General features: G+C 35.8%; 1 protein-coding gene across 2 annotated transcripts; it reads right to left on the reverse strand.

Annotated features, from left to right (window-relative positions):
- Positions 1–2,434: 2,434 nt before the first annotated feature.
- LOC122291707 (protein argonaute 5-like) lies at positions 2,435–13,827 on the reverse strand. 2 transcript variants are annotated; one of them, XM_043099598.1, is made up of 23 exons: positions 13,150–13,827; positions 12,499–12,550; positions 12,116–12,281; positions 11,804–11,953; positions 11,538–11,671; positions 11,318–11,424; positions 8,675–8,772; positions 7,038–7,176; positions 6,840–6,956; positions 6,600–6,710; positions 6,447–6,518; positions 5,157–5,279; positions 4,926–5,070; positions 4,726–4,847; positions 4,510–4,647; positions 4,299–4,441; positions 4,151–4,213; positions 4,004–4,067; positions 3,568–3,703; positions 3,418–3,491; positions 3,195–3,289; positions 3,066–3,097; positions 2,435–2,980 (listed from the first exon to the last, which is right to left on the reverse strand). In XM_043099598.1, the coding sequence occupies exons 1-23, from the start codon at positions 13,684–13,686 to the stop codon at positions 2,817–2,819; spliced, it is 2,982 nt and encodes a 993-aa protein (XP_042955532.1). In that variant the 5' UTR covers positions 13,687–13,827; the 3' UTR covers positions 2,435–2,816. The 2 variants fall into 2 exon arrangements, with proteins under 2 accessions (XP_042955532.1, XP_042955533.1); XM_043099599.1 differs by having other exon boundaries at positions 12,116–12,316; positions 12,442–12,550; positions 13,150–13,247.
- Positions 13,828–25,947: the final 12,120 nt, after the last annotated feature.

Consider the following 25,947-nt stretch of genomic DNA (forward strand, 5'->3'; position numbering starts at 1 on the left):
ATCTTCCCCTCTAGAATCACCCTTACCACTTTTTTCATCTTCTCCACCTTCTGCCTCTAATTTTCAGTCCCTCTCCACTGCACCTCCCATCCCCTCAACCATTTCCCCTTCTGCCCCTTCTACCCCCCTACAGTCAACATGTCACCTCCTTCACTCACCACTGAATCCCCATCTCATTCTGCTCCTGACCACCCTCTCATTCCCACTCTTCGAAGGTCCAAGAGGATTAGAACTGCTCCTCAATACTTAAAAAGATTTTCACTGTCATCAGACCTTGCTGGCTCCTCCTGAACAATCATTTTCCAAGGATGCTCCTGCTGCAAATGGTAAGTCATTTCCCCTAAGTAAATGTTTATCTTATCATAAATTCAGTCCCTCCTTTCAAGCTTTTACCTCCTCTCTTTCTCTCCAATCCGAGCCTAATTCTTATAAACAAGCTTTGAAGGATCCTGGTTGGTGCAAAGCTATGGAAGCTGAGCTTGAGGCTTTGGAAAATAATCATACCTGGACACTCACTGACTTACCTAAAGGGAAAGAAGCCATCGACTGTAAGTATGTTTATAAGATTAAGTTTAAGTCTAATGGTACTATAGAAAGACTTAAAGCAAGGTTAGTAGCCAAAGGCTACACACAACAAGAGGGTATCGATTTTCATGAAACTTTCTCTCCAGTTGCTAAGCTTGTCACTGTGAGATGCCTCCTCACTATTGCTACCATTAAAGGATGGCATTTACATCAATTTGATGTAAACAATGCCTTCCTTAATGGTGATTTACAAGAGGAAATTTATATGAAGAGACCACCTGGGTACACCAAGGGTAAGCCACATCAAGTTTGCAAATTGCTCAAGAGTCTCTATGGTCTTAAACAAGCATCAAGACAATGGAATTTTAAACTTACCTCTCATCTACTTGCATTTGGTTTTATCCAATCAAAAGCTGATTATAGCTTATTCACAAAGCAAGATGGAGATTCTTACATTGCCTTGTTAGTTTATGTGGATGATATCTTAGTTGCTAGCAATTCTCAAACCTCTATTGATTCCATTCGCACTTTTCTTCATTGTAAGTTCAAAATTAAGGATCTTGGCTGTCTACGATATTTCTTGGGCCTTGAGATTGCTAGATCATCCAAAGGCATTCACATTTCCCAAAGAAAATATGCCTTAGATATATTGGCTGATTCTGGTATGCTTGGTTGCAAACCCCTCAAGCTGCCCCTTGATCAAAACCTTAAAATCAGCAAAGATGAGGGTACTTCTCTTTCTGAGCCAAGCACTTATAGAAGGCTTATTGGTAGACTTTTATACCTTACCATCTCTCGGCCAGACTTATGTTTTGCAGTACAATTGTTGAGTCAATTCATGGATAAACCATCTTCAACTCACTTGGTAGCAGCATATAAGGTTCTAAGGTATATCAAAGCAGCTCCTGGACAAGGAATTTTTCTTTCCTCTTCATCTCAGTTTCAGCTACAAGCTTATTGTGATTCGGATTGGGCCTCTTGCCCAGATTCTCGTCGATCAACTACAGGATACTGTGTATTCTTAGGCAGCTCCTTAATTTCTTGAAAATCCAAGAAACAAAATGTGGTTTCTCAGTCCTCAGCTGAGTATAGATCCATGGCTGCCACTTATTCTGAATTAACTTGACTTCGATATTTGCTTCAAGACCTTGGCATCTCTCATCCACAAGCTGCTCTCCTCTTTTGTGACAATCAAGCAGCCCTCCATATTGCTGCAAAACCGGTATTTCATGAGAGAACAAAACACATTGAGCTCGATTGTCCCTTGATTCGAGATCAAATTCAAGCTGGAACTATTACAACAGCTCATGTTTCTTCTCAAACCCAGTTGGCTGACATTTTCACTAAAGCATTACCCTTTTACCTTCTACAATTACACCTCTCCAAGATGTGAATAGTTAATCTCTATTCTCCATCTTGCGGGGGATGTTAGAGGATACAAGGCAAGCTACAAGTCGTTTAGACCCCACCATTCCTTGTATATAAGCTGTCATATTTCATTATTCTTTAGTTTTGTTATTTACTTTACAGATGTCATTTGCTCATTTGAACTTGCAGTTAGTTAGAATATTCTGCTGTATATATACTAGCACCTTCTGTGTACGAGAGGATGCAATATAGAAAGGAATCCTTTTCTTTTTCTTCCATCCACTCATCTCTCTATTTTCCATTGTTTTTCTGCTGCACTTAGCTGCATTGCAGCATTGCCTATTACCTTCTTACATTGTAGACACACCTTTCCCCTGCCACTGCCTACTTGACAAACCAAGAACACAATTTCAAACCTTTGATGCATTACCCATTTATTATGATTTTTTTTCCTCATCCATTTGTTTATTGTAACAGTTTTTTACTTGAGACACTTCATCCTCTCCAAAATCATCAATGATTGAAAAAGAAACCCCAATAATTTCTGGTAAGAATCAATAAAAATAAATAAAGTTAAAACCTAAACAAGCAATGATCTTCACATCCTCAGAAGAGAATTAAGGGAGTTCAAAAGTGCATGGCAAAGCCAGCAGTTATACACAAACACGAATGTTATGGCCCAAAAGAGAATTTAAGTCAATAATCCTTTACATACAAAACTATGGACACCCTATTCAGGTATCTATTTACTCTGTAAAGCACCAAAAGCAGCCGTACTGATGAAGCATGGGTTGGGGACCTGGGGTAATCCATTTTCAGACCAAAGAACGAACAGCAGGAATGTCAAAAAGTTCGAAACAAAAGGGCTTTACCAAGAGCTGTATCATCCAAAATAAGCCACGGAAAAAAAAAGGGTTACCAGTTCAGCAATAAAACATAACATTCTTCACAGTATCCTTGACGAGGGGAAGGGCCCTGAACTCCCTTCTGCTCTCATTCCCGCCGGTTGAACCACTTTCTGATGAATCACCTTCAATGTAATATCGTGCACGAAATGCAGCCAAGTGGGCATAATATGCAGGAGGGACTGTACAAGTAATCATCATTTTGAGGGATGGAATTAGCATGCACAACTTAAATAAAAAGGGAAAGCAAGAGGAAGGAAATCAAACCTATAGAAACTGATCGAGTGCACCTAGCATACCTGAAAAGGATGTTGAGCGAAGTTACAAAATAAACAACGCAGAAATGTTTATAATACATAGGAAGAGTTTAATGAATGAGGATTAAAAGGACATTACGTGTAACATAAATTGTTTGTAAGCATTTGCAATGCATCTGCACTGAATCCATTCTCATCGTACAACACATGGTAGTGTGTTGGACGACTAGTTCCCTGCAAATAAGATACGAATGAAAAACCAACTTATTTCTTTAGAATATATTTTATGTTCCTGGGTATGCATCCAGCCTTAAATTAAGCCAAGAGTTCCAAATTAAAGCAACAAAATGACCCAGGTTTACCTGAATTCCAGCATGGCTGTTGAGGTAAAAGTCAAATTGAGTTGGATGGCAAATCTTGGTATCAACAACAGTTCCTGGACACAGAGATTCAAAGAACTGTGATTAAGAAACAAGGAGCAGTAATTGACCAGATGGAGACAACTTACGAACCTGGAAGAACATTGCCACTCCTGTCCATCTGATCATGTCTACTATGATCTGCAGGGAAAAGGCGCGTATGATGTCTTTTCCGCACCACAACAAAGGTAACTGGTGGTAGGTATCCATTCTCTAGGGAGAGACAGGCCTGGAAGAAAAACGCTTTAAAATTAGAGAGTTGCATTAACTAATCATCTCAAGAACAATACAGTACTTGTGAGATCTCATTCCCATGAAACTGAATTGATCTTGCAACAACTCATTCAAAAATATAAAATCATTGTATCAAACACATTATATAATTAAAAAAAGCCAGACTCTTATATTAAAATCAAATCTAGAGTTCATAATATGCATTTGAGAGCTTTCTATGCCCTTGCAGTATTCATTCTGATTATCAACTGGCAAGGCATTCTGAAACCGACACATCTCAGCAAGATCATCATACCTTTCTTATTGCGTCCATTTCATAAAGCAGAACTTGACTGAATTGGCCTTCACTAACACCATACCTGCACCAAAGTAATATAAAACAATATCAGATAAGAAAGTGCAAAACCGATATATTTTTTTCATCATTGAACATCAATTCTACCTGTAGAATATAATCCTTTCGGGTCTAACCCCAGTGGAAATCCTGAAGGCTATAAGTAGTTCCCTGCAATGTGACCAATGGACAATGAAAACAAAGAAATAAACACTTCCACAAAAGTATTAAAGCACTATACATGCCAACTCCTTACCGGATCATTCCTCCATGAACTGGACCCCTTTGAGGATCCTGATCTAATTTAAAAAGATCTTGAATAATTTCCTCCCTATGAGCTTGTGCAGCAAATAATCCTCTGTACCTGGTTACCTCCGGCCAATCCATTGAAGCCACAACCTTTGTCAAACAGGTAAACCAACCATTACAATTCAGTAAAAATGCGCAATGAAATCTATTAAACATACCGCTGCAATTGAAGGACTAGAGTCCTCGCCAGGTTGTGGATGCATCACATCCGCACCAAATACAATTGTAGGGCGATCAGTCAAAAGATGAATTTTTCTTTGAATAGCATCTTGTAGCACAGTGTTCCGTCCCCCAACCTAGAAATTTTAAAATTGAAATTAAAACCATCAAAGAATTTGACAAGAATTGACAATCAGACATCAGATAGAACAAACCTTCACATTAATCTTGAGGGCCACATTTTCAAGATACTGCTTATTAAGCTTTGATGCTTGCCTAGGCTGACAGCACTGAGAAACAATTCCCAGTTCAGTTTCACAGATTCGTTTAATTTTCCCTGCAAGCAACAAGGAATCGTTTAACTGGAGGAAACAAATTCTAGTCATAACATAGGTATACCAATTAACTTACTCACCATATGACCCACTGATATCAGGCAAAATAATTATCAACAGCTGAAGTTGTTTTCCTGCCAATTCTTTATGAATTCCATATAGAGCCTTCTCGATTTGACCAGAATGTGCTGAACGTATGGGAATCAAGGGATCTGGGTTGAAAACCTTGCATATGGAATAAGTGTCCACAAATTAATAGCATACAGTCTACATACACATCATGCATTTGAAAGTAAATCATGAAACCATACCATTCCTTTGCTGTTGCACATGTTAATCAATTGGTCACAGAATTCAAACGGCAAATCCCTGTTCACTTGTGTAGACAAATTCACACATGTCCAAAAGTCTACTCTACCGCCGTTGATCATTTTCTACAATGGAAGCATTACAAACAGTAATCTAAGTGATGTCATTTTACAATTGAAATTCAAATAAATTTTTAATAATAATACTTCCATTCACAATAGGGCTGCAAATGAATAGAGTAGCTTGTGAACAGCTCGAGCTCGGCTTGTGTATACTCGGTTTATTTAATAAATGAGATGTTCGTAAACGCTAATATATGTTTGAATATTAAACGAGCAAAACTTGTATAAACTCAGTTCGTCCCTATTTAGACTCGTGCACAAAACTCGTATAAGCTCGGCTTGACTAGTTTGAGCTCGTTTTGAAGCTCGTAATATGTTTTATATATGTATGTGTTAAATTTATTACATATTAGTTATATTTTATATACTTTATTATATATTATTAATTTATTTATAGTTTACCTTATTTAATATAGATACGTTATGTTCCCAAAATGTGTATAGGATAATTCGTATAATAATATATCATACAACTACAACTATTGATTTATTATATTATCTACATGTATTAAATAGTTTAGTTTATTACATTTATCTTGAGTATTATTCTTTTAATTTATAACTATAAGTTATTTTTATAAAAAAAAAAGTAGACCATAAGAATTTTGAATCAAAATTATTTGGTTGAATAGTTAAATGGTTTGAGGTTTTTTTGTAAAATTTAAAATTTTTTTATTAATCAAAAGATAAGATTAGAAATTTCAAAATAAAAAATTGAGTTCAAGCTTGAACTACTCAAGCTCGAGTCGAATTCGAACAACATTAATGGTTAATGAACTGAGTTCGAGCAAAGGATATTTGAGTTTTATTCAAGTTCGAGCTGAGTTCAAACGAGTAAATATGTTAATCGAGCTCGAGTACCCTTGTTTGAACTTGACTCAATTCAGTTTGTTTGCAGCCATAATTCACAATATACAAGAATATGTCACCTTTGAAAATTAAAAGCTTAAAGGCTCACAAAAAAGATGAAATTATAGAACTTCCATACTAAATAGTGCTGGAGCTCTATAATCAAAATACAAAGTGCAACACAGTGAGAGAGCTAATTCCCCCCACCCAACACTGAATAAAAAAAACAGACATCTTCCAATACCAGCATCATTTAGTATGAATTAAACAAGCACAATTTTCCAGAGCCAGAAAACAATATAACAATCAAATAACTGTCACCTTGTTTATCATATTCCACTGCCCCATCTTGGGAACTTCCCTTGATTCTATTCCAGTATCATGATATTTAAGCTACAAAAAATTAAGTGACAAATTAGATTTGACAATATAAGATTTCTAAAATAGCTTAAAGAAACATAGATGCAAAATTACCATTGGAGATGGTAAAATCCGAGCATCAACCACTGCAAGTCTGTCCCTTACTTCAATTCCAAATTCCTCCTTTACGAGTGCAATCCATTTGAACTTATTTAGTGTAACCATCTAGCACAAAAGATAACCCATCAATAAATTACCACCACAAGCAGGTCTGCATTCATAATTGAATCAATATGCCATCATTTGAAGCTAAAGACTACAATTTATTACCGAAGTCACACATAATGAAATTACCTCCCTGATACTACTTTCCCTTTCTTTAGGCCGCTGACAAGTTGCCCTTAAAAGGTTAGTTACTTGTCTTTCATTTAATCTCTTCGTGTATCTTTGTCCAGCAACAATCTTACAAAGCTGTAATACAGGAAAAAAGTCTATAAACAGAAATGCCTAATTCTTAACAATGGAAAAATCTTCCTATGGTAAGAAGACAACCTCCATAGGTAAATAAACAGGATTGGCATCACTCCCAGCCTGAAGGGCAGGCAAAGACGAGTGCTGAAGCACAATATCATATTTGTCACGAAAATATTGAACAACCGACATCTTTGTTTTTGTGTCATCAAGAGTAAACCTTAAAAGGAAACAAAGATTTCAAATTCTGTAGCAGAAGAAAAAAATCGCAACAAAAAGATGTGAAAGAGAAGTAATATTGTAACGCCCCAATGGAAGGCCCAAACCACATGGCCTAACTTCAAAAGGACTAGTCAATGATACAATTGGAGCTCTATTGGAACCTTCTAAAGAGCAAGAACTTCTCCTTCCCAAGCAATGTGGGATCTCACACACCACCTACCCTCAATCTTATCATATGGGATAATTGTATCATTGACTAGTCCTTTTGGAGTATAGGCCATTTGGTTTGGGCCTTCCATTGGGGCGTTACAAATGGTATCAGAGCCTATCCCAACCAGAAATGTGGGACTTGAGCCGTGCCACCTACAACAGACAGGCCGACAAGGACGTTGGGAATTTAAGGCGGGTAGATTGTGATACCCCCATATGATAAGATTGATGATAGGTGGTGTATGAGATCCCACATTGCTTGGGAATGAGAAGTTCTTGCTCTTTATAAAGTTCCAATGGAGCTCCAATGTATCATTGACTAGTTCTTTTGGAGTATAGGCCATGTGGTTTGGGCCTTCCATTGGGGCGTTACAAATATAAACAATAACAAACAATGTTGGTAAGTGGTTCCAGTCATTGTGGCCAACGAAAATACAAATGCAGTTAAAGAAAACAGCCCTTAAGCATAGCCACCAGATACCAAATAAACGAGTCACTGCTAAATCACTCTCACTGTTAGATTTTAGGCCTCATCATGCTAAGCAAACTGAGTCCATTTAAAAAATGTAGTTTCTAACAGATTCCAGATAAATAAGAACAAAAAGGTACATTTGATTTGCAAAAAACTCAAGACAGATTCCAGATAAATAAAAGACAAAAATCTCAACTTCAATGCAAACATCTTTTCATTAAACTACAAAAGAATTTTATATTTTCTCAAAAACAAAATTTCATCTAATCCTTCGCTACGTTCACAATTTAAAAAAAAAAAAAACACACACACACACACACACACAAACCAAAACAACTATTATTTTTTAAGCGACACAAATCAAAACAACTATAATTAAGCCCAATAAAAATTTCAAAATTTTACCCAAACCACCTTTCAATTCTACCTGCCAAATTTCACAAATTCCAACACACGATACATCTCAAAAAATTCTATCCACACGATTTTCATTCTACCTACTCTCTTCCATAAAAAATCACAAATCTTTGTTCAAACGTTCTAAAATATTAAAGAAAGTTTCACTTACCACACATGCTGAAGTTTCTAACAGATCTTACATAAACCATGCCACTCACTTGAAGCATCTATAATGCTTTTATTTTGCAATTTTTTAATCTAACTCTTGAAAACAAAACAAAATAAAACCAAAGGCGCCTATCAGCTTGATGAATGGGCACTAATGTTTACTATCTACTTCCTGATGCTAATTCCATAATTCCATATACTAACATCTCATAAGCAGAAAAGAGACAACATAAGTACGGTAACTCACGTTATCTGGCTAGTTGGTTGAGTGGATACCCCGACAACTTTGTGACGTTGCTCCATATGAGTAAGCTCTATCTTGACTCCTCTCAGTGCCTTTTTAATCTGGGCAGCACACACAGACGTAAATTCATAAAATTAAAAGAAACAAAGCATGCACAAACACAGACATCAAGTTCATAAAAGTAAGAAACAAAGCATGCAAGCGTGCACGGACACACAACAACAAACAAATTTAAGCAAGCTTAGTAATCTATGTAGAGGATTTGCTGCTAAAGCACGCAAGAATTCTTCCTGTATGAAACTCCCTAGCTCCCTAGTCTCCTGCATGCAAACACCGTACCCCCACTCCGGCGCTCCTCACCGGAGTTAATATCTCCTCTCTTTTCTTCTTCTACTCCCTCTCTTTCTGTTACTAGTACTCTCCTTTTCCAATTTTAGTTTTAAGATGGAAGAACTTAGACGCTTTACGGTGGAATCAAAAACCTTCATTTTCTCGAAAGTTGGTGGCAATGGTTTTCGCATCATAGAGAGGAACAGACGCTTGACCATGTTCCTTCTCTTAAATGGCTCGGCAACTTCGTGGGTGGTATCAATGGTGGGAGAAGCCATCAAAACTAGGTGGAGAAATGATTTCTTCAAAAAACAGAGGGTGGGTAATGGAATTCTTACTCTGCAGCTTCTCAGAAACTCTAGAGGCAGTTACCTACTTTTGGAGGAATTTAACAATGGTAGGAGAAGAGGTTCTCTAATCATTCCGGAAGGCATAAAGGGTAGTGGTTGGGAGGGCTTCACTTATAACCTCAAAAAGGCGGCTGAGCACACGGTGGTGCAACCAGGAAGAGTCCAGCGACGGGATGACAAGTCTGTCCATGCCTTGAAATCACACGCCATGGCTGTAGGTTCTGAGGCAGGGTGTAGTTCTGCCATGGATATGAAGGATGAAGCTTCTGGTCTATTCTCTGTGGATGTGGGGACATTTTCTGACAGTGGTAAAAAGTTGGGAGAGGTTGAAGGCGTGTTTTGGGCTGTCAAAGCACAACTTTCTGGTGTACTAGAAGTTTCCTTATTAATGCAAAAGGTTGATATGGGACTGAGCATGGTGATGGGACTGAACAAGGTGATCACGTCTTCCACTGCTGCATCTATGCGGGTTCCCGAAGTCTCTATTATGGGAAGGGACGTGCTTGGGTTAAAAGAGGGGACATTGGTCTCCATTGGGTCAAAGGACGGAGATGGATTTGGGTTAAAAGCACGGGCTGCTTTTACAACTCATGACCCACGGCCCACAAGCCCACGGGCAGAAGTTGGTGAAAACATGGATGGGGCTCTGAGCCCCCCCATGGGCCAGCCCATCCAACACTTAAGCCCGAACCCATGGGCTGAGAACACACGGGTGGAGAACCCATCCACCGGCACATCACGGGTCTTACGGGTTATAGGATTGCGGAAAAATTTTTCTTGGCAACTGCAGGTTCGAGGTGGGAAGAGGCACGCGGACAACATTTTGGCATGACCGTTGGTGTGGAGAGGTGATCTTGAAAAATGTTTTTCCCTCTCTTTATAGGATTGCGTTGGATCAAGGTTCTTCAGTGGCTGATAATATGTGCATTAATTCTGACTCCATCACTTGGTCTGTGAGTTTCACTAGAGCTGTATAAGATTGGGAGATGGGGGACATCATTGAGTTCCATAGAGTGCTATACTCACTGAAGCTAAGGGCAGGAAGGGAGGACAAACTACTTTGGACTGGCACAGGGAACAAGAAATTCTCGATCCGCTCATACCATAAAGCCTTGTCAACACACTCCTCCAATGCTTTCCCCTGGAAGAGCATTTGGAGGAGCAATGTTCCCCTCAAAGTCGCTTTTTTTGGTTGGGTGGCCTCCCATGGTAAAATCTTAACAATCGACAAACTAAGAAAGCATGGATTTTACGTAATGGACTGGTGCTACATGTGCAAACGCAACGGTGAATCAGCAGACCATCTTCTCTTTCATTGCGAAGTAGTTAAGGCTTTATGGGATGCAATCTTCTTGAGGCTTGACATTGCGTGGGTCATGCCCAAGAGGGTGATAGACCTATTGTCTTGTTGGCAAAATATTAGGGGCAATCGCCAGATCGCTACTGTATGGAAGATGATACCTTTATGGCTAATGTGGTGCACATGGAACGAAAGAAATGGCCGCTGTTTTGAGGATAAGGAGCGTTCCCCGGACAGCTTTAGGGAATTTTTCTTTCATACTTTGTTACTTTGGGCTCACTCTATTGCATGGAATGGCACGGGACTTAATGACTTGTATGCTACTATCCGTAGCACGTAGTTTTTGTAACTGGCTTTTCTTGTATACTCCCTGTGTACTCGGGCTTTGCCTATTTACAAGGATCAATAAATTTTCTTTTATCTATCAAAAAAAAAAATCTATGTAGAGGATAGAAGGCATCCTTTAAAAGGAAGTTAGAGTGATAAGTCTATTCACCCTAATATCTGGTATCCACAGATACCAGAAGAGGTATCTCAGAACTTCCCCAAGTAATTCTCGGAAAATTTGTGAATTGATTCCATGGAAATCTTTCTTGTTAAATACTCAAATCTTCCATCCAAAGTCCTAATTAAATCGCCCAAAACATCGTATAGTAGGGAAATAACCTTATTGCGATCCTGATCAGATAGTTGCCTTGAAAAACTGAAATTGAAATGTTTTGCAACGAACTCGGTCACAAGAATTGGTTCATAGAAAGCCCCGGCTGACACATCTGCAACATGGCAATCATATGTTAAAAGCAAGGAAATGTCAATGTAATTGCAATTGAATCAACAAGTTACACATAATGGATCCCATAATAGCATAGAAAGAGCGAACTAATACCAATGTTGAGGGAAAGTCCCATCTGAGTTGGCCTAAGACTCTGATAGTAACCTCTCCAATAGTCAATGCCGTCTCCCAGCTCACCTGCTGGACCCAACTTTGGATCAAAAAATGACCTCCCCACAGAAGTATAGCTGTCGTATAAAAATTCACCAGGTTAATGCATGTGAAAGGTTTAGTATTGTCTGCAACTGTATGTCTGAGAAGAACCATAAATGAAGGACAACAAAAATGCACAAATTTCTAGGAAGATAAGAGCATGTTACTTCTGAGCTGGTGCCACTCTAAGGACAACATCAAGAACTTGTATTGTTTCTTGCGGAGCATCCAGCTGTTTACCGCATAAGAACTCTCGAAGATAATGCAGGTCCGCTTTAGAAGCCAACTTAATTTCCACTTTAAACTGACGTTCTTTCCTGCACGTCAAGCAGAGCAGAGCTATTCAGATAAAATGAATTTTTTTTTTTTATAAGTAATAAAATTCAGATAAAATGGAAGTTGAAATGATAAAATTTGAAAACGTAAGATAAGCTTAAAACAACATATATACACAGCCGGATAAACCAAAAGAAAAACACCTCGCTGATTTAGATGAGGCACCACGACCATCATAGTCTATTAACTTGACAACAAATTCCTCAGATTTAAACGGCAATGGCCCTGCCGTATAGAGGCTCTTCCTGCCATCAAAAGCAGGCTTTCGCCTTCCCAAATGAGAATCACCGTACAACTCAATTAGTTGAAGAGAAATACTTTTTGCAGTCGGGAGATGCAGTCGGCTGTAAAAAAAAATTAATATGAGACCTACATGAAAAAAAAAATTATTTTTATAACTTTTTATAATTCATGTAGGTCCCTTGAATATAAAAAAAAAAAATTATAATTTTTTTTATTCATTCCGTACAGCCGACTGCACGCCGAGTGCATGTGGCGACTGTATGTAGCAAAACTGTTAGTTGAATCATAACATCCCTGTTGACTTTCTTCGAGACAACCTCTGGCGTTATTGAAACCTAAAGCAATAGAACAGCCATATCATGAGTACACGAATTAATGCTTGATAACGCAGAAAAAAAAAAGATCTCATAAAATTCCCGAGAACGACAAAATTGCGAACCAAAAGGACTCACGCTTGTTTTGCTCTTTGCAGAAACTATAGCTAGTCTTCAAGACAAACGATATAAAAATAAAAAGTAAATGCCATCCCAGACACGAACCACTTCTTGACAATCCCACAAATGTATCACTTCATTTTTTTTTTTTTTTAAAGATAAAAGATAAACGCCTTCATCCACAGGATAACTACATGACATCGAACTAATCGTAGTATATGGGTAAAACTTAAAAGACCTCGACAAGACTGCCGATGATGTTAGATGGTGGGCAAGGTGAAGCATGCCATCTCACTCAAGTCCCAAAAATATAGACTGGGAAAAGTAAATAAAAAACCACGACAAAAACCGTCAAATTTAACTAAAAAAAAGTATTGAACAAATAATTTCTTCTGTAACAAATGCATGTCCTCCAAGCGGGCACAAGACGCTAAAGGTATAAGAACAGTTATTTCTGTGAAAAAGAGAATAGGGAAAGAACTTTGAGCATGGTTACTGACATCGTAGTGATGGAGATCTTTATCTGCAACTTCAACCAGAAAATGATTTGCTCTGACAAATACTTTCTTTCCAATGGTACCGTAGCCCGGCCTCTTCGGAAGGCACAAAGCCTCCGACGACGTCGGCGGCGCCGCCCTATCCGTGTGCTCAGAAGTCTGCAGTTTGAGCAGCCCCTCGATTTCACTGCTCAAAGCAGACGCTGACATCGAATTCGACGGCGGTGCCGAGCTTGACGACGCATAAGAAGAAGACGGAGTTAGAGCCGCCCGTGCCGGCGCAGCGGGAAAGTCAGCCTCAGTTGGAGACGAAGCAGGAAAAGCAGCAGCCGGTGAAGTAACGGTAGAGAATCCCGAAGGAGCACCACGGTCTCTTCCTCCTCTACCACCAACCCGACCACCAGCAACACCACCTCTTCTACTAGCACCGCCGCCGCCGCCTCCTCTGCCTCTCCCACCGCCTTGATGAGACGATGAAGACGCTGACGAGGGCTCGTTGCGGCGAGCGTCAGGTTGCTTGCCACCGCCTCGCCGTGACATTGTAGCTCACTGGTTCGAACGTGGTCGGTATCTGAGACAAAAAGCAAAGGAAGTATTGGCAAAAAACAGATGTCACAGAGAGAGAGAGAGAGAGAGAGAGAGAGGTAGTGAAGAGCAGTGAACGAGTGAGAAGAGGGAAAGGCGTGGTAAATGAGCCTCTCTGCCACTTTTTACGCATAATTCCCAACATATCCCTACCCTCGATTGGCACCGTGTTCTTGTAAAAAAATTAAAAAAATATAATTACAAACATAATTATGTATTAATATGTATATTAATTTGATATAATTGATTAAAAAATAAATTTTATTAAAAATAATATTAATTTAAATTTTAATTATAAATAAATCAATATTAATACATAAATTAGTACGTGACTTTATTTATATGTAATAAAATTAAAAAAAATTAAAATTTTATTGTAAAATCAAAATCGTCAACTAGTATCAATATTTATTTTTTTATATTTAAAATTTAAATTAATATTATTTTTAATAAAATTTATTTTTTAACTAATCATATTAAATTAATATAGATATGAATACATAATTATACTTACAATTAAATTTTTTCATAAAATTATGTGCGCGCATTTTCTCCCAAATTTTTCACACGATGAGTAGCCGTAGCATTCATGCAAAAAGAGAGGATATTTACGTTTTGAAAAAGAGTAAAGTTTATTATTAAAAAATTAATTTTTTTTAAACGATTACATAATGGTTACAAATTTTACAGTTACAAATATCTTTTCTCTTATCATTTCTGTGACACATTAATATATATTTTTTTATTTAGATATATATTAATAAATATATAAATAAAATAATAAAAATGACAATTTATATATTTATATATAATATAAGATGATAGGTTAACATTTCTCGTCAATTTAATAGATAAACTTAAGACCACAAACGTCTACAAAAGTGATTGAGTTATTATATTCATCATCTCTATTCTATGCTATACACTTTGATTTTTTATTTTTTATTTTTTTTATTCTTACTAAACTAAATGAATTTTTTTACTAATCATCTATATACCACAAATTTAATAAAAGAAAAAAAAATCACATATAATATGCGGTATAGAGATGGTGAATAAAATTTTTCAAAGTGATAATTAATGTTGCTATCTTATTTTTAAAAAAATTCTCCTATGGTTGGAGCTTTAATATGGTGGTTTTTTAAGTGAATATAAGTGTTTTAGTCACGAAAATATTTTCTAAAAATAAATTTATAATTTGTTATAATTTGATGTGATATTAAATTGTAATGTTATTTAAATGACAATGGTTGTGTTTGGAAGCTTAGACTATTTTATTATTATTTATGAATATTTTATTACTATTTATAGATAATTAATTATTATTTATAAATTATTTACTATTATTTTACTATTATTTATAAAATATTTCACTACTATTTAACGTTTAAGCATTATTTGAATAGTGAAAGTATTTCATTTCATTTAATTATTATAAATTTTTTTAAATTTTTATATAAAATATAATTCACGATTTAATTTTTTTAAATTTTAAAATAATAATAATATTTTATTTAATTTTTAATTTTTATACCCACTTATCTATTTTAACTTACCGTTTAAACGAAAGCTCAATCGTATCCAATGTCTTAAAAGTAATGCAGCTGAAACAGTAATAATTAATACTTTATACTATCTAGCTACTCCATGCCTACTTCTTTAGTAACCTCGTGGAGTTGGAAAATGCTTGGTACCGACAAACTGGCCTGCAATTTGGATCCATACATGCTTCTTCTTCTTCTTCTTTTTTTATTTATTTTTTAATTTCATAATTAAGTAGATAATTATTAATAAGTTTTTATATATATTTTTAAATTGCAATAATCCGTCCAAGCTATAATACCTTTCATCGCTACAATCTCATAAAAGATAATAAACATAAAAGAGAGTTATTATCAAGGTTTCTTGCATAGAAATTATATATTAAAAAATAAAATATTATAATCATAAAAAATTTTCATAAAATAAATTTATAAATTGATAATATGATATATTAAATTATAAAATTATTTTTTATTATAAAATAGATTTAAAATATATAACTATAAACAATAAAATAAGGTATTATATAACTCAATAAAAGAAATGACATTTACAGTAATAAGTATGCAAGCGTCGCACAATTATTTTGAAAAAAATAAATAAATATGATATTTATATTAAAAAATAATAATTTTTTAATAATAGACGTAATTCTTTTTCAAAACGACTGCATACATTTGTTAACTTAACACTATATGTTACTCGAAAGACCAGTAGCTTATGGCAACCTGCCCTTCTTTGTGCACTCCGACGAATACCAGGTTACGCTAAAGTGCGGTCCTTTGTAAATATTCTTTTAATATGTTTGGTATAGAGATGATAAATAAAATTTTTTTAAATAAAAACATAAGTGCGTGTTATATATCTATTATATAATATATATAAATATGTTTTTTAATTTTTATATAATATATTATATATAATTATAAAAGACAAAAAATATTAATATGAATAATGTTAGATGCAGTCATAAAATATACAAATTTTATACATTCTATTTGAAAAAAAAAATATTTATTATAAAAAAATATTTTTTCATTTAAATTTAGAATTGTTTTAAAATATTACATGGAACTTACATACGTTAGCATATAAATATTATTTTTCTATTCATATATTAACGTTTATGAGCTATTTTTGCCGAATTTATTATTTAGTCATAAAAAGTTTTATACTTGATATCACTTTTTTAATATTAGAAATCTAGAACATCTTGGGATGTTTTATTATTCGGATTAATTATTTAATTTACTGATTCAGAGGCATGAGACTGAGACGTATATAGTTATCATTTAAAAAAATTATTTATAATCATAATAAATCATATAATAATTAACGAAAAATGTTATTCCGTATTACCGTTTGAATTTTTAATTTTCTATTTTAATTTTTTTATTTAATAATTAAAAAATAATTTTTAATAATTTTATATATTTTTTAAAAACATTAAAAAATACATACAAAAAAAATCTAATTAGAACGTTACCAGCGGGAAGAGGTGGGTGTAGACCCGCCGCCCATAATTAATACAAATATACAATATCATGATCAATCACTGAGATATATTTTTAAATAAATTTTTAAATTTTGTTTTAAATATAAAATTAAAAAAAAAAAAAAAAACCATTTTATATTTCTTTGATAAAAATTCTCGATCGGTGATAGGGCCCATAATCATTATTTCGAAACATACGCTTAAGTTAAAGCCTCGTAGCTTATCCAAACAAAAAAAAAAGTTAAAGCCTCGTTTGCCACGCCCCCCCGCCCGCGGGGGGGTCAAAAAACCAAGAGCCGGAGGAGGGAGGCAGCCCTGTCCTTTTCCTCATTTCTTCGTCCACCAACTTTACCTATTAAGACAGTCCTTTTTACTTAATTTTATTTTACATTTTTTTAAAATTGAAAAAGATAAATCTTTAAGGCAGTTCTTTTTACATAATTTTATTTTACTTTTTTAAAAATCAAAAAAAGATAGATTTCTAATTTTTTTGATAACTTTCAAGAGACATATACGGCACAAACAAACTTCTAAACTGTAAATTGTAAGAAAGAAAGTAGCGATTTTATGAAAATCACTACGAGTGATCCTCACACACTACCCCTTTCAGCAACTATTCTCGCCACATGCGCTAGATCATCAGACTCATCACAAGTAAATTTTTCAGATTCGACATTTATGATTGAAAAGAAATAAGCATGTTTCCTTTACAAGCCGTCATAGATTTCGAAATCTATCGGAGTTGGTCCAAACTGTACTTCATCCTTTTTTGCATCTATCTTATTGTTTTTCTTTTTGGTTTCCTTATTGTTAATTAAAAAAAAAAAGTTCGTCTCTCAGACTTTTGTCTGTAGAGATTGAGTCATTTCCTTTTATGAAATGTGACATTGAACTGTCTCTTGGACGTTTGCCTGTAAAGAGTATCAATACTAATGAAGACTAGACCAATTAAAAATGAAATAGTGTACTGGTACAGTTTCAAATACATTATTTTAGTTTTTGATATTATGTTTGATATGAAGACATCCTAGAATGTATTTGCTCATAGATGTAAGTTTCTTGATAAATTTATGATGACAGTTTCCTTCAAAAAAAATTTAAGACATTTTTTTATTACATAGATGAGATGAAATAAAAGTTAAAAGATGAATAAAATATTATTATAATATTATTTTTATTTTAAAATTTAAAAAAATAAATTATTTATTATATTTTGTGTAAAAATTTAAAAAAATTTTACTAATTATATAAAATTGTTATAAACTATCTTGAATTGTATGACCACATTTAGCTAACCGTCAAATGCATAGTGCTAGTCGTCAAATGCATAGTGCATAGTGCTAGCATAGTGAGATAGCCGTCAAAAGCATAGTCCCCTTTGTACTCCTATATATATCGTTGAATTCTTTAAGGAATTCAGAAGTTTGATAACAGATCAATCAGAGAATCTCTTCTCTCGTTCTCTCTCAATCTCTTGAAACTCTCTCTTTTTTTTTCATTGAATTCATAACACGTTATCAGCACGATCATCATCGTCTTCCTTCTCTCTCCAAAAACTTCATCTTCTTCCTTCGTCTCCTGGTGAGTTTTTCCTTCTTTCTCAGATGACCAAAACCGATCAGCAGATCATGATCTGACGGAGCGAACGACTCGAGAAGATATGGTGGAGAGTGTCCTGCAGGAGCCTGTAGATCGGAGATGATTCCATATTCCAGTTGCGTGGCTGAGCAAAGGATTGGGACGATCGTCGACTGAACTTAACAGGTGCTGGGGATCATGTAGATCCTCACGTCCCAGACCTTGAACACGGGGATCCTGTAGATCCTCACCTATTAGACCTTGAACACACATGATTCGAGTTTTGAGTTTTCGAGTCCGTAACATAACCTCCGAGTCCTGAGCTCCCAAAATAAAATCTCATGCCGAGTTCTCCGACAACTTAATTTTGGATGGCGGAGACCAATCACCAACCCGATCTCGGCTCCAAAAATAACCTCTTGGGTTGGGGAGCATAATCTTGACCGTCGATGACGTTGAGCTCATGTTTGGGAAACAAATTCAGTCCTATGATAAGCTTCTTGGTCTGAACGGAGGGGAGATTCGATCACGCTAGCCCAATATCGTCTGTGGATTCTGCAGAAGAGAGAAAGAATATACGAGGTGGCAGAGAAGTACTGCTTTGCCGAAGAAGCTACGCATCTGTACTCTCTTCTTCTTTACCACAGGTCTGGTCGAAGTTCAATCATTCAAGCCAGATACTTCAACCCTAAACATAGATTTGAAAGTTGTCCCAGAAACCCATTTCTCTGAATCCTCTGTTTTTTGTACGGGAAAAGACAGGCTCTTCCATGACCACAGAAAGTGCAGGTCTGGTCCTGCACCTAGCAATCTTTCTCCTTCCACTTTTGATAGCCCAAGCATCCGCCCTCAACTGCAACCGATCATGCGGCATCAAGACCGTCCCGTACCCGCTCGGGTTCTCTGCCGGCTGCGATGTCCGTCTAGACTGCACGGATAGCGGCATGTTCATAGGAGAATTCCCTGTCCAATCCGTTAACTCCGACGGGATTACGGTCTCCACCGCCGCCTCGAGTAGCTGTTCTGTCGAAACCTTCTTTCGCCTCTTTAGCCGCCACTTCGCCCCCACGTCCCAAAACTCGATTCTCTTAGGGAAATGCACCGCGCCCGCTCTTCTATGCACCATCCTGGCCACTCTCATCCAGACCCATTCCGAGTCTTTGGGTTGTGACGCTAACAACAACACGATCAGTTGCTACATGGAGAGTAGTTCCTCTCGTTTCATTGACCAAGCCAATTTGAAAGCAAAAATCTGCCAGAATTTTGTCTCCTCAATATCGGCGGAAAACGATTCCAGATTGGCGGTGTCGCTGGAAGTTCAGGTGGTAAAGCTCGGGTGGTGGCTCGAGGGAGCTTGCCAGTGTTCTATCAATGCCAATTGTACCCCATTGCTCGCTCTGACGACTGGACGACAAAGTTTCCAATGCTTGTGCAACGAAAGATACGAAGGCGACGGATTCCTGGCCGGCGAAGGTTGCCGGAAAGGTTATGATTATTGAGGCGCTGGATAGACTTTTCTTAAAAACTTTAGAGCAAAAAGTGGAGTTGGTAACACACGTAAAAGGCCCTCATGATTAGGTGAGAGGTGAGCTGGTTTCTATCCAGGAAAAGGATTTGGGTCATGAATTCTCTCAAGACCAAAATAATGGCTGTCAAAGGTAAAGTAAAAAAATGGCACAAGTTGCAAGGGTGGAGCCTTACCATTTTGGCTTTATGTGATACATTCATTAAAGGAAGCATCTTTGGATAAGTATACAAAATAAGCCAACTTGCTTTTGGTATTATTATATGGAGCCCACTTGTTTTTAGAATTACTATATGGAGCCTTCCACCGTATATCAAATACGACATTGGACCCTGTTTGTCCTCGAAGAGATAAATGATGAGTTCAATCAACGATAATTTTTTTTATAATTGGCATATCATGTTTGACTAATAGTTTCTATTAGTTTTCTGACAGGAGTCATATGCCGTGATCTTTTCGATCCCAGTAATTTTCATAATACACGAAAGTTCTGATGATACTAAAGATAGTAATCTTCAACTTCAAGTAAGTTTTTTTCAATAACTTATTTGAAATCTCTAAGATACAAGTTTTATTTATTCTTTTATACTTGTTATAAATTATTGATATGATTTATCTTAGAATGGAAATTGAACATCCTTGAAGGATCATGTACTAAAAGCTCATTATGATTTATGCGCCTGAAGTTACATAATTGAAATTGTGGAAAGAATATATATTTGAATGAACGTCTCAAATGTGCTCCTGAAGTAGCAATATCGAGTATGCTCCTGAAGTAGCAATATGAAATGTAAACGTTCACAATATATTCTAAATTTATATATGGTCTTTCAGTAACTGAGCAAAATAATGAGCTTTTGATAAGAATCATTAATCACGTCTTACTAGATCTACATCATTCCCTGAAGTGAATGATAATAAATTTATGTCATTCTATTCCCTGAAGTGAAAAGAATTATGAGTTTCATTCAAAGAAACTAAGAGATTGGACGTGATAATGAATATCTTTTCGGCCCAGAAGCTCGTATTGGAAAAGCTGTAAGCTTTCTCTTTGAGATGATATTATACAAATTATTGAATCAAATATTATGATGCATCAAAAGGTGATATGATTCAAAATATTTGTATCTTTTCATGGTTATTTTGATAATCCAAAATTAATTACGATAAGTCGAATGATTTTCATATGGACGTCCATAAAAGAACCAGAAGATTCTTTTACTACCATTAGAAGTGGAAAGAAAAATTTGCTTGAAACAAATAAGATGAAATTATTCGATGTTATCTTGATTATCATATGTGAACCAAAAGTTCAGATGATAATTAAATTTTGGATGCAATAAGATAAAAATGTCTCATTTCTAGCTGCTAAAATCCCAGCGAGAATTGAAGTCCCTATGGGACAATTAAGAAATTCAGCAGTCTAAAGACATGTATAAAGGCATGTGAGACTTATCGATACAAAAGATAAAGTATCTCAAAAGAGAAAGGCACAAATAATTTGGTGCTCCTGAAGAGGCCATACCCACAAAACAAGCAATAAAGTCCATCCAAATTCTCTGTATAAAATTCTCCTATATAAACTCTTGAGGAGTGCCTCCTGAAAAGGTTTTTCATGAAAATGTCTTCCCTTGAAGAGGGACAGGTACCTGAAAATAACGAGATCTCGTTACATTTCATGAATAATGGAGAAATTATGGATAGAAATAAAATCATTGTCGACAACGTATTTCCATATGAGATGGCAATTGATATTACCAGAAGTAATGATGAAAGTGAATCAAGAATCGTCGAAGAATACGACGTAAAATATTGTCCAAATTTGAAAGAAACAATTCCTACAGAATTGATTCACTAGTAAAACATGATGCATCGGGACTTATAATCTAAACACCTAAAGAGGTGATACTTGTTGAATGTCAGTGGGTATTTATGGAAAGGAAATAAAAATGTGATATATAAATCACAAGTCAGTTTCTCAATTCCTGCAGAATTGATATCACAAAGTAAAATGTGATAAATATGGACTTCAAATTCAAACACCTAAAGAGGTGATTGTTGTTAAATATCAGTGGATATTTATATACATGATATAAAAAGCCTGAAGCTTTTAATATGTGATATAGAAATCACAAATTAGTTTCTCGAAGAAACAATATTGATATGATTTTAAAGTGGTTGAAATCATATTGAGATTTTTATTAGCTTGAAAGTTACCGAGAGTTTGGATATGCATGATTAACTGCATATTTATATGGATCATTGGATCATGATATATATATAAAAATCCCTGAAGGATAGAAAATGTCTGAAACTTATAGTATGAATACATCTAGAAATATGTATTCTATCAAGTTTCAAAGATCCTTATATGATCTAAAGCAATCCAAACGCAAATAGAAACAAGCTATTATTGCAGTTTATATATATGATTTAATGTCATTGAGGCTCCAGAAGAGCTCATGGAAACTACACATATTTGAAATATAAATCTGAAACTCTTGCGGCTTCAAGGGGAAGATGGATGATATTATTAGTTTTGAAATATCATCTCTTAAATACAATTAGTATTTCAGATTCATATTATGAGTTTGATAAGAAATGTGCATTATTAAAGAAGAAATAAAAGGGAGCACACAGAATATCTACCAGATGATAGATACACAAATATGAATATTTGTGAAATATTATTTTATTATCTTGAAGAAAAAATTACAGAAATTTGAGGCACTTTGCCTCATTCTTCAAATGCTCTTGTTCTTCAAGAATCTGCATGGCATCCCTATCTAAAGGGGTGGACAATCGAAAAGAAGATTTAAGCAATGACTTTAAATTCTTATTCTCTTGCTTTATTGCTCCTATCTTCATATTGGACTCCAGAAGAAGTTGCTGAAGTATAGCAATATTCTCGTGGAGATTGTCAACTCCATAAGTTCTGGATTGCAGTCGCTGAGAAAATGCGACAATGGATGATGAGTATCGGGTACAGAGACTCACAAGCTCATAGATAGCTTCATTATCTGACCTATGAGTCAGATCATTATATTGCATGATAGCATCTGTGGTAGAAGCAGAAACAACTGATGAACGAGGTGCAGAGTACCTCATATATTGACCATGAGAAGATCGCTGAGCCATTGTAGGATAAGAATGCGGAAAGAGATTGCAGAGTAAAAATGCAGTATGATTACAGAAAAGTGAAGAAGATGAGATGCGAATGAATATGAACTGAATATCTCTTTTATAGAAATAATTATGATACAGCATCTCTCGTAAAGAAAGAGAAAAGAGATGAAATATAGCTTCATAGCTCTGCGGCGTCTGACAGCACGCCTGACAGCTGCGGCGCCTGATAGCATGCCTGAGACCTACAGAAGAGTTGAAAATCCGCGGTGCTTGTCTGATCTAAAAAGGCTGGCCACCGTTTTTATTAAAAAAGGAGGTTAGCGGTTTAATGTTGATGAATTCTCTACTAACTGTGTTATTTACAAAAATTCCAGAATGGTACAACTCCAGAAGAGTAGTGATGAGCAGAAAGATCCAGTTGTGATTATTTTATCAACATGGATCAAGTCCACAGTTAGTTGGATGTACAAATACAAGTTATCTTTCAGATACACACAAGAAGATCATTGCAATTCATGAGAAGAAAGTTGAAATTGATATCAATAAGGTACGGTCAAGTAAAAATCTGGCAGATTTATTCACTAAAGCATTACCAACTGCAACATTTAAGAAGATTATGCAGAACATTGGAATGCGGAGGTTTGAAGACCTGTTATCATGCACTTTTCAGGGGAAGTAATGTCTTGAAGACTTGTGCTGATTGTACTCTTTTTCCTTCGCTAAGGTTTTATCCCACTGGGGTTTCCTTTGCAAGGTTTTAATGAGGCAATCCTAAAACACTCGGCGATACACATGAATACTGTACTCTTTTTCCTTCGCTATTGGTTTTTTCCCACAGGGTTTTTCCTTGCACAAGGTTTTAACGAGGCATATTCTTTAAATATGGTCATCCAAAGGGGAAGTGTTATAAACTATCTTGAATTGTATGACCACATTTAGCTAGCCGTCAAATGCATAGTGCTAGTCGTCAAATGTATAATGCATAGTGCTAGCATAGTAAGCTAGCCGTCAAAAACATAATTCCCTTTGTACTCCTATATATATCGTTGAATCCTTTAAGGAATTCAGAAGTTTGATAACAAATCAATAAGAGAATCTCTTCTCTCGTTCTCTCTCAATCTCTTGAAACTCTCTCTTTTTTTTCATTGAATTCATAACAAAAATAAAATAGTTTAATTTTGTATAACTAATCCTATTCTAATTTTTATACATGCAAAGGCGGAAGCCAGTGATGCATGCATGCATGAACGAGCAGCGAGCAGATCTCCATACGAAATACATTGTGATTTACTAATCATCACCTTGAAGTCAACCTACTATTGCCTACTTTACTTATAGGGAAAGAAGAGAGAGAGAGAAAAAAAAAAGAAAAAAAAACCAAAGTCGCTTTCTCAGTTCTCATGAGAGATGCTTTTACGTATGAAAAATTTTTATTGTCATCTTCATATTTCACACATTATATTTATTTTAATTTTTTTTATAATAAATATGTAGTGTGTGGATGATAAATAAAATAATTCAATTAGTTTAATAAGAATAAAATGAAATAAAAAATAAAAAATAATATTTTAATATATAAAATATGTAGTATAGGATGATGTATAGCGTTCCTCTTTACATATTTGTCGTATGGATGCTTTTATATATATTGGAAAGGAGTCCCACAGTATTACCATCTTTTAGGTTTGTACAATATAAAACTCTTGTATGGATCAAACTAAGATTGTATATGCATAAAGCATTAATCTTAAACAATGATCATGCATTACTTTATATCTTTTGGTCATTATTTTCCATTTAAAATTTATTTATATTAATATTCTCGTACGTTCTTATTACTTTTAACTTTTAATTGCTTTCACACAAACAAATAAAAATATATATAAATGCATATAAATAAATTGAGATTCCTTTAATATTTGCGTGAACTTCAAAACCTCACGTATGTGAGAGGTAGATACATAAATTAGCATGGCCTACAATATTTATTACTCATTTAGAGTTTGTTTGGAAACACAACTATTTTAAGATATTCTCAGACTTTTCACTACTATTTACATTGTTAACGATGTGTTTCGTATGCCTTTGGATTGGGCTTCTTGGTGGCTTTGGCCTTCACCTATTCCTGCACACACGAAATCACTCCAGGGTCCAGCCACCAGGTAGACTCATTTAATGTGGCGTGGCTTCTTAGCGTGTGCAATTAATGCGGCATGGCCTCCTGTGTGAGTTGTCTAAGCGTGGAATTCCATCTAGGTGGTGTGCTTTTTCCTCCTTGTCTGGAAAGGTGAGTTTCTACGCTTTTTGGGTTTCGACCGGGCCAACCTGTTGGTCAGACCCATGCTTTTTTGGGCTGAGGATTCTTTGGGTGGGCTGTCGGGGAACCAAATGGGCTTCGGTCGACTTTAGGACAAGGTGTTGTTATTATTGGTCTTGGGCCTTTGAAAAAATCACCCCAACAGTTACCTTGCCAATTCCTATTGAAAGGATTTGATAAGAATTCCTACAGCTCCTTGTTCCTTTACTTCTAGTATGGACTGACAGGAGTTGTTTATACTCCCATGTCGTTAAGGCGTTTGCAAGTAGTTGCTTTGTGTGCCCCCTGCTGATTGGCTCTTGAAGGAGTGGCTCGACGGTTCCCTTACTCTTAATAATGGCATGTTCACATGGTTCTTTTCCCGCACCTGATGATACCTTTGTTTAGTGCGCATGGGCAGTTTCAGGTGGCCCTTGCCACATTCCCTTCTGTTGTTTCGAATTTGCCGTGTTAATGCGACGAGGGTGCCTCTACCCTCCTGGAATGCGGACCGTCCCTTGGGGCTACATATAGCCACAGGGAGGTGGGCAAAACATTTATTGTTTCGAGACTCCATAGCTTGCCCCCTCTATTGCCCAAAACGCCTGTCTCCACCCTCATTGTTCTTCAATGGCTTTTAAAAAATCCATTTGA

The sequence above is a fragment of the Carya illinoinensis genome, chromosome 13 (assembly GCF_018687715.1).
Source record: "Carya illinoinensis cultivar Pawnee chromosome 13, C.illinoinensisPawnee_v1, whole genome shotgun sequence".
NCBI classification, from domain to species: Eukaryota; Viridiplantae; Streptophyta; class Magnoliopsida; order Fagales; family Juglandaceae; genus Carya; species Carya illinoinensis.

Bases quoted from the DNA above. Each gene is read 5' to 3' on its own strand.
- LOC122291707 (XM_043099598.1), bottom strand. From the start codon at position 13,686: ATGTCACGGCGAGGCGGTGGCAAGCAACCTGACGCTCGCCGCAACGAG. The intron at 7,177-8,674 runs GTGAGTTACCGT...TTTCCTTTTAAG, and splicing joins CAACCAACTAGCCAGATAAC to GTTTACTCTTGATGACACAA. The intron at 5,280-6,446 runs GTGACAGTTATT...CTTCCATTGTAG, and splicing joins AGTGGAATATGATAAACAAG to AAAATGATCAACGGCGGTAG.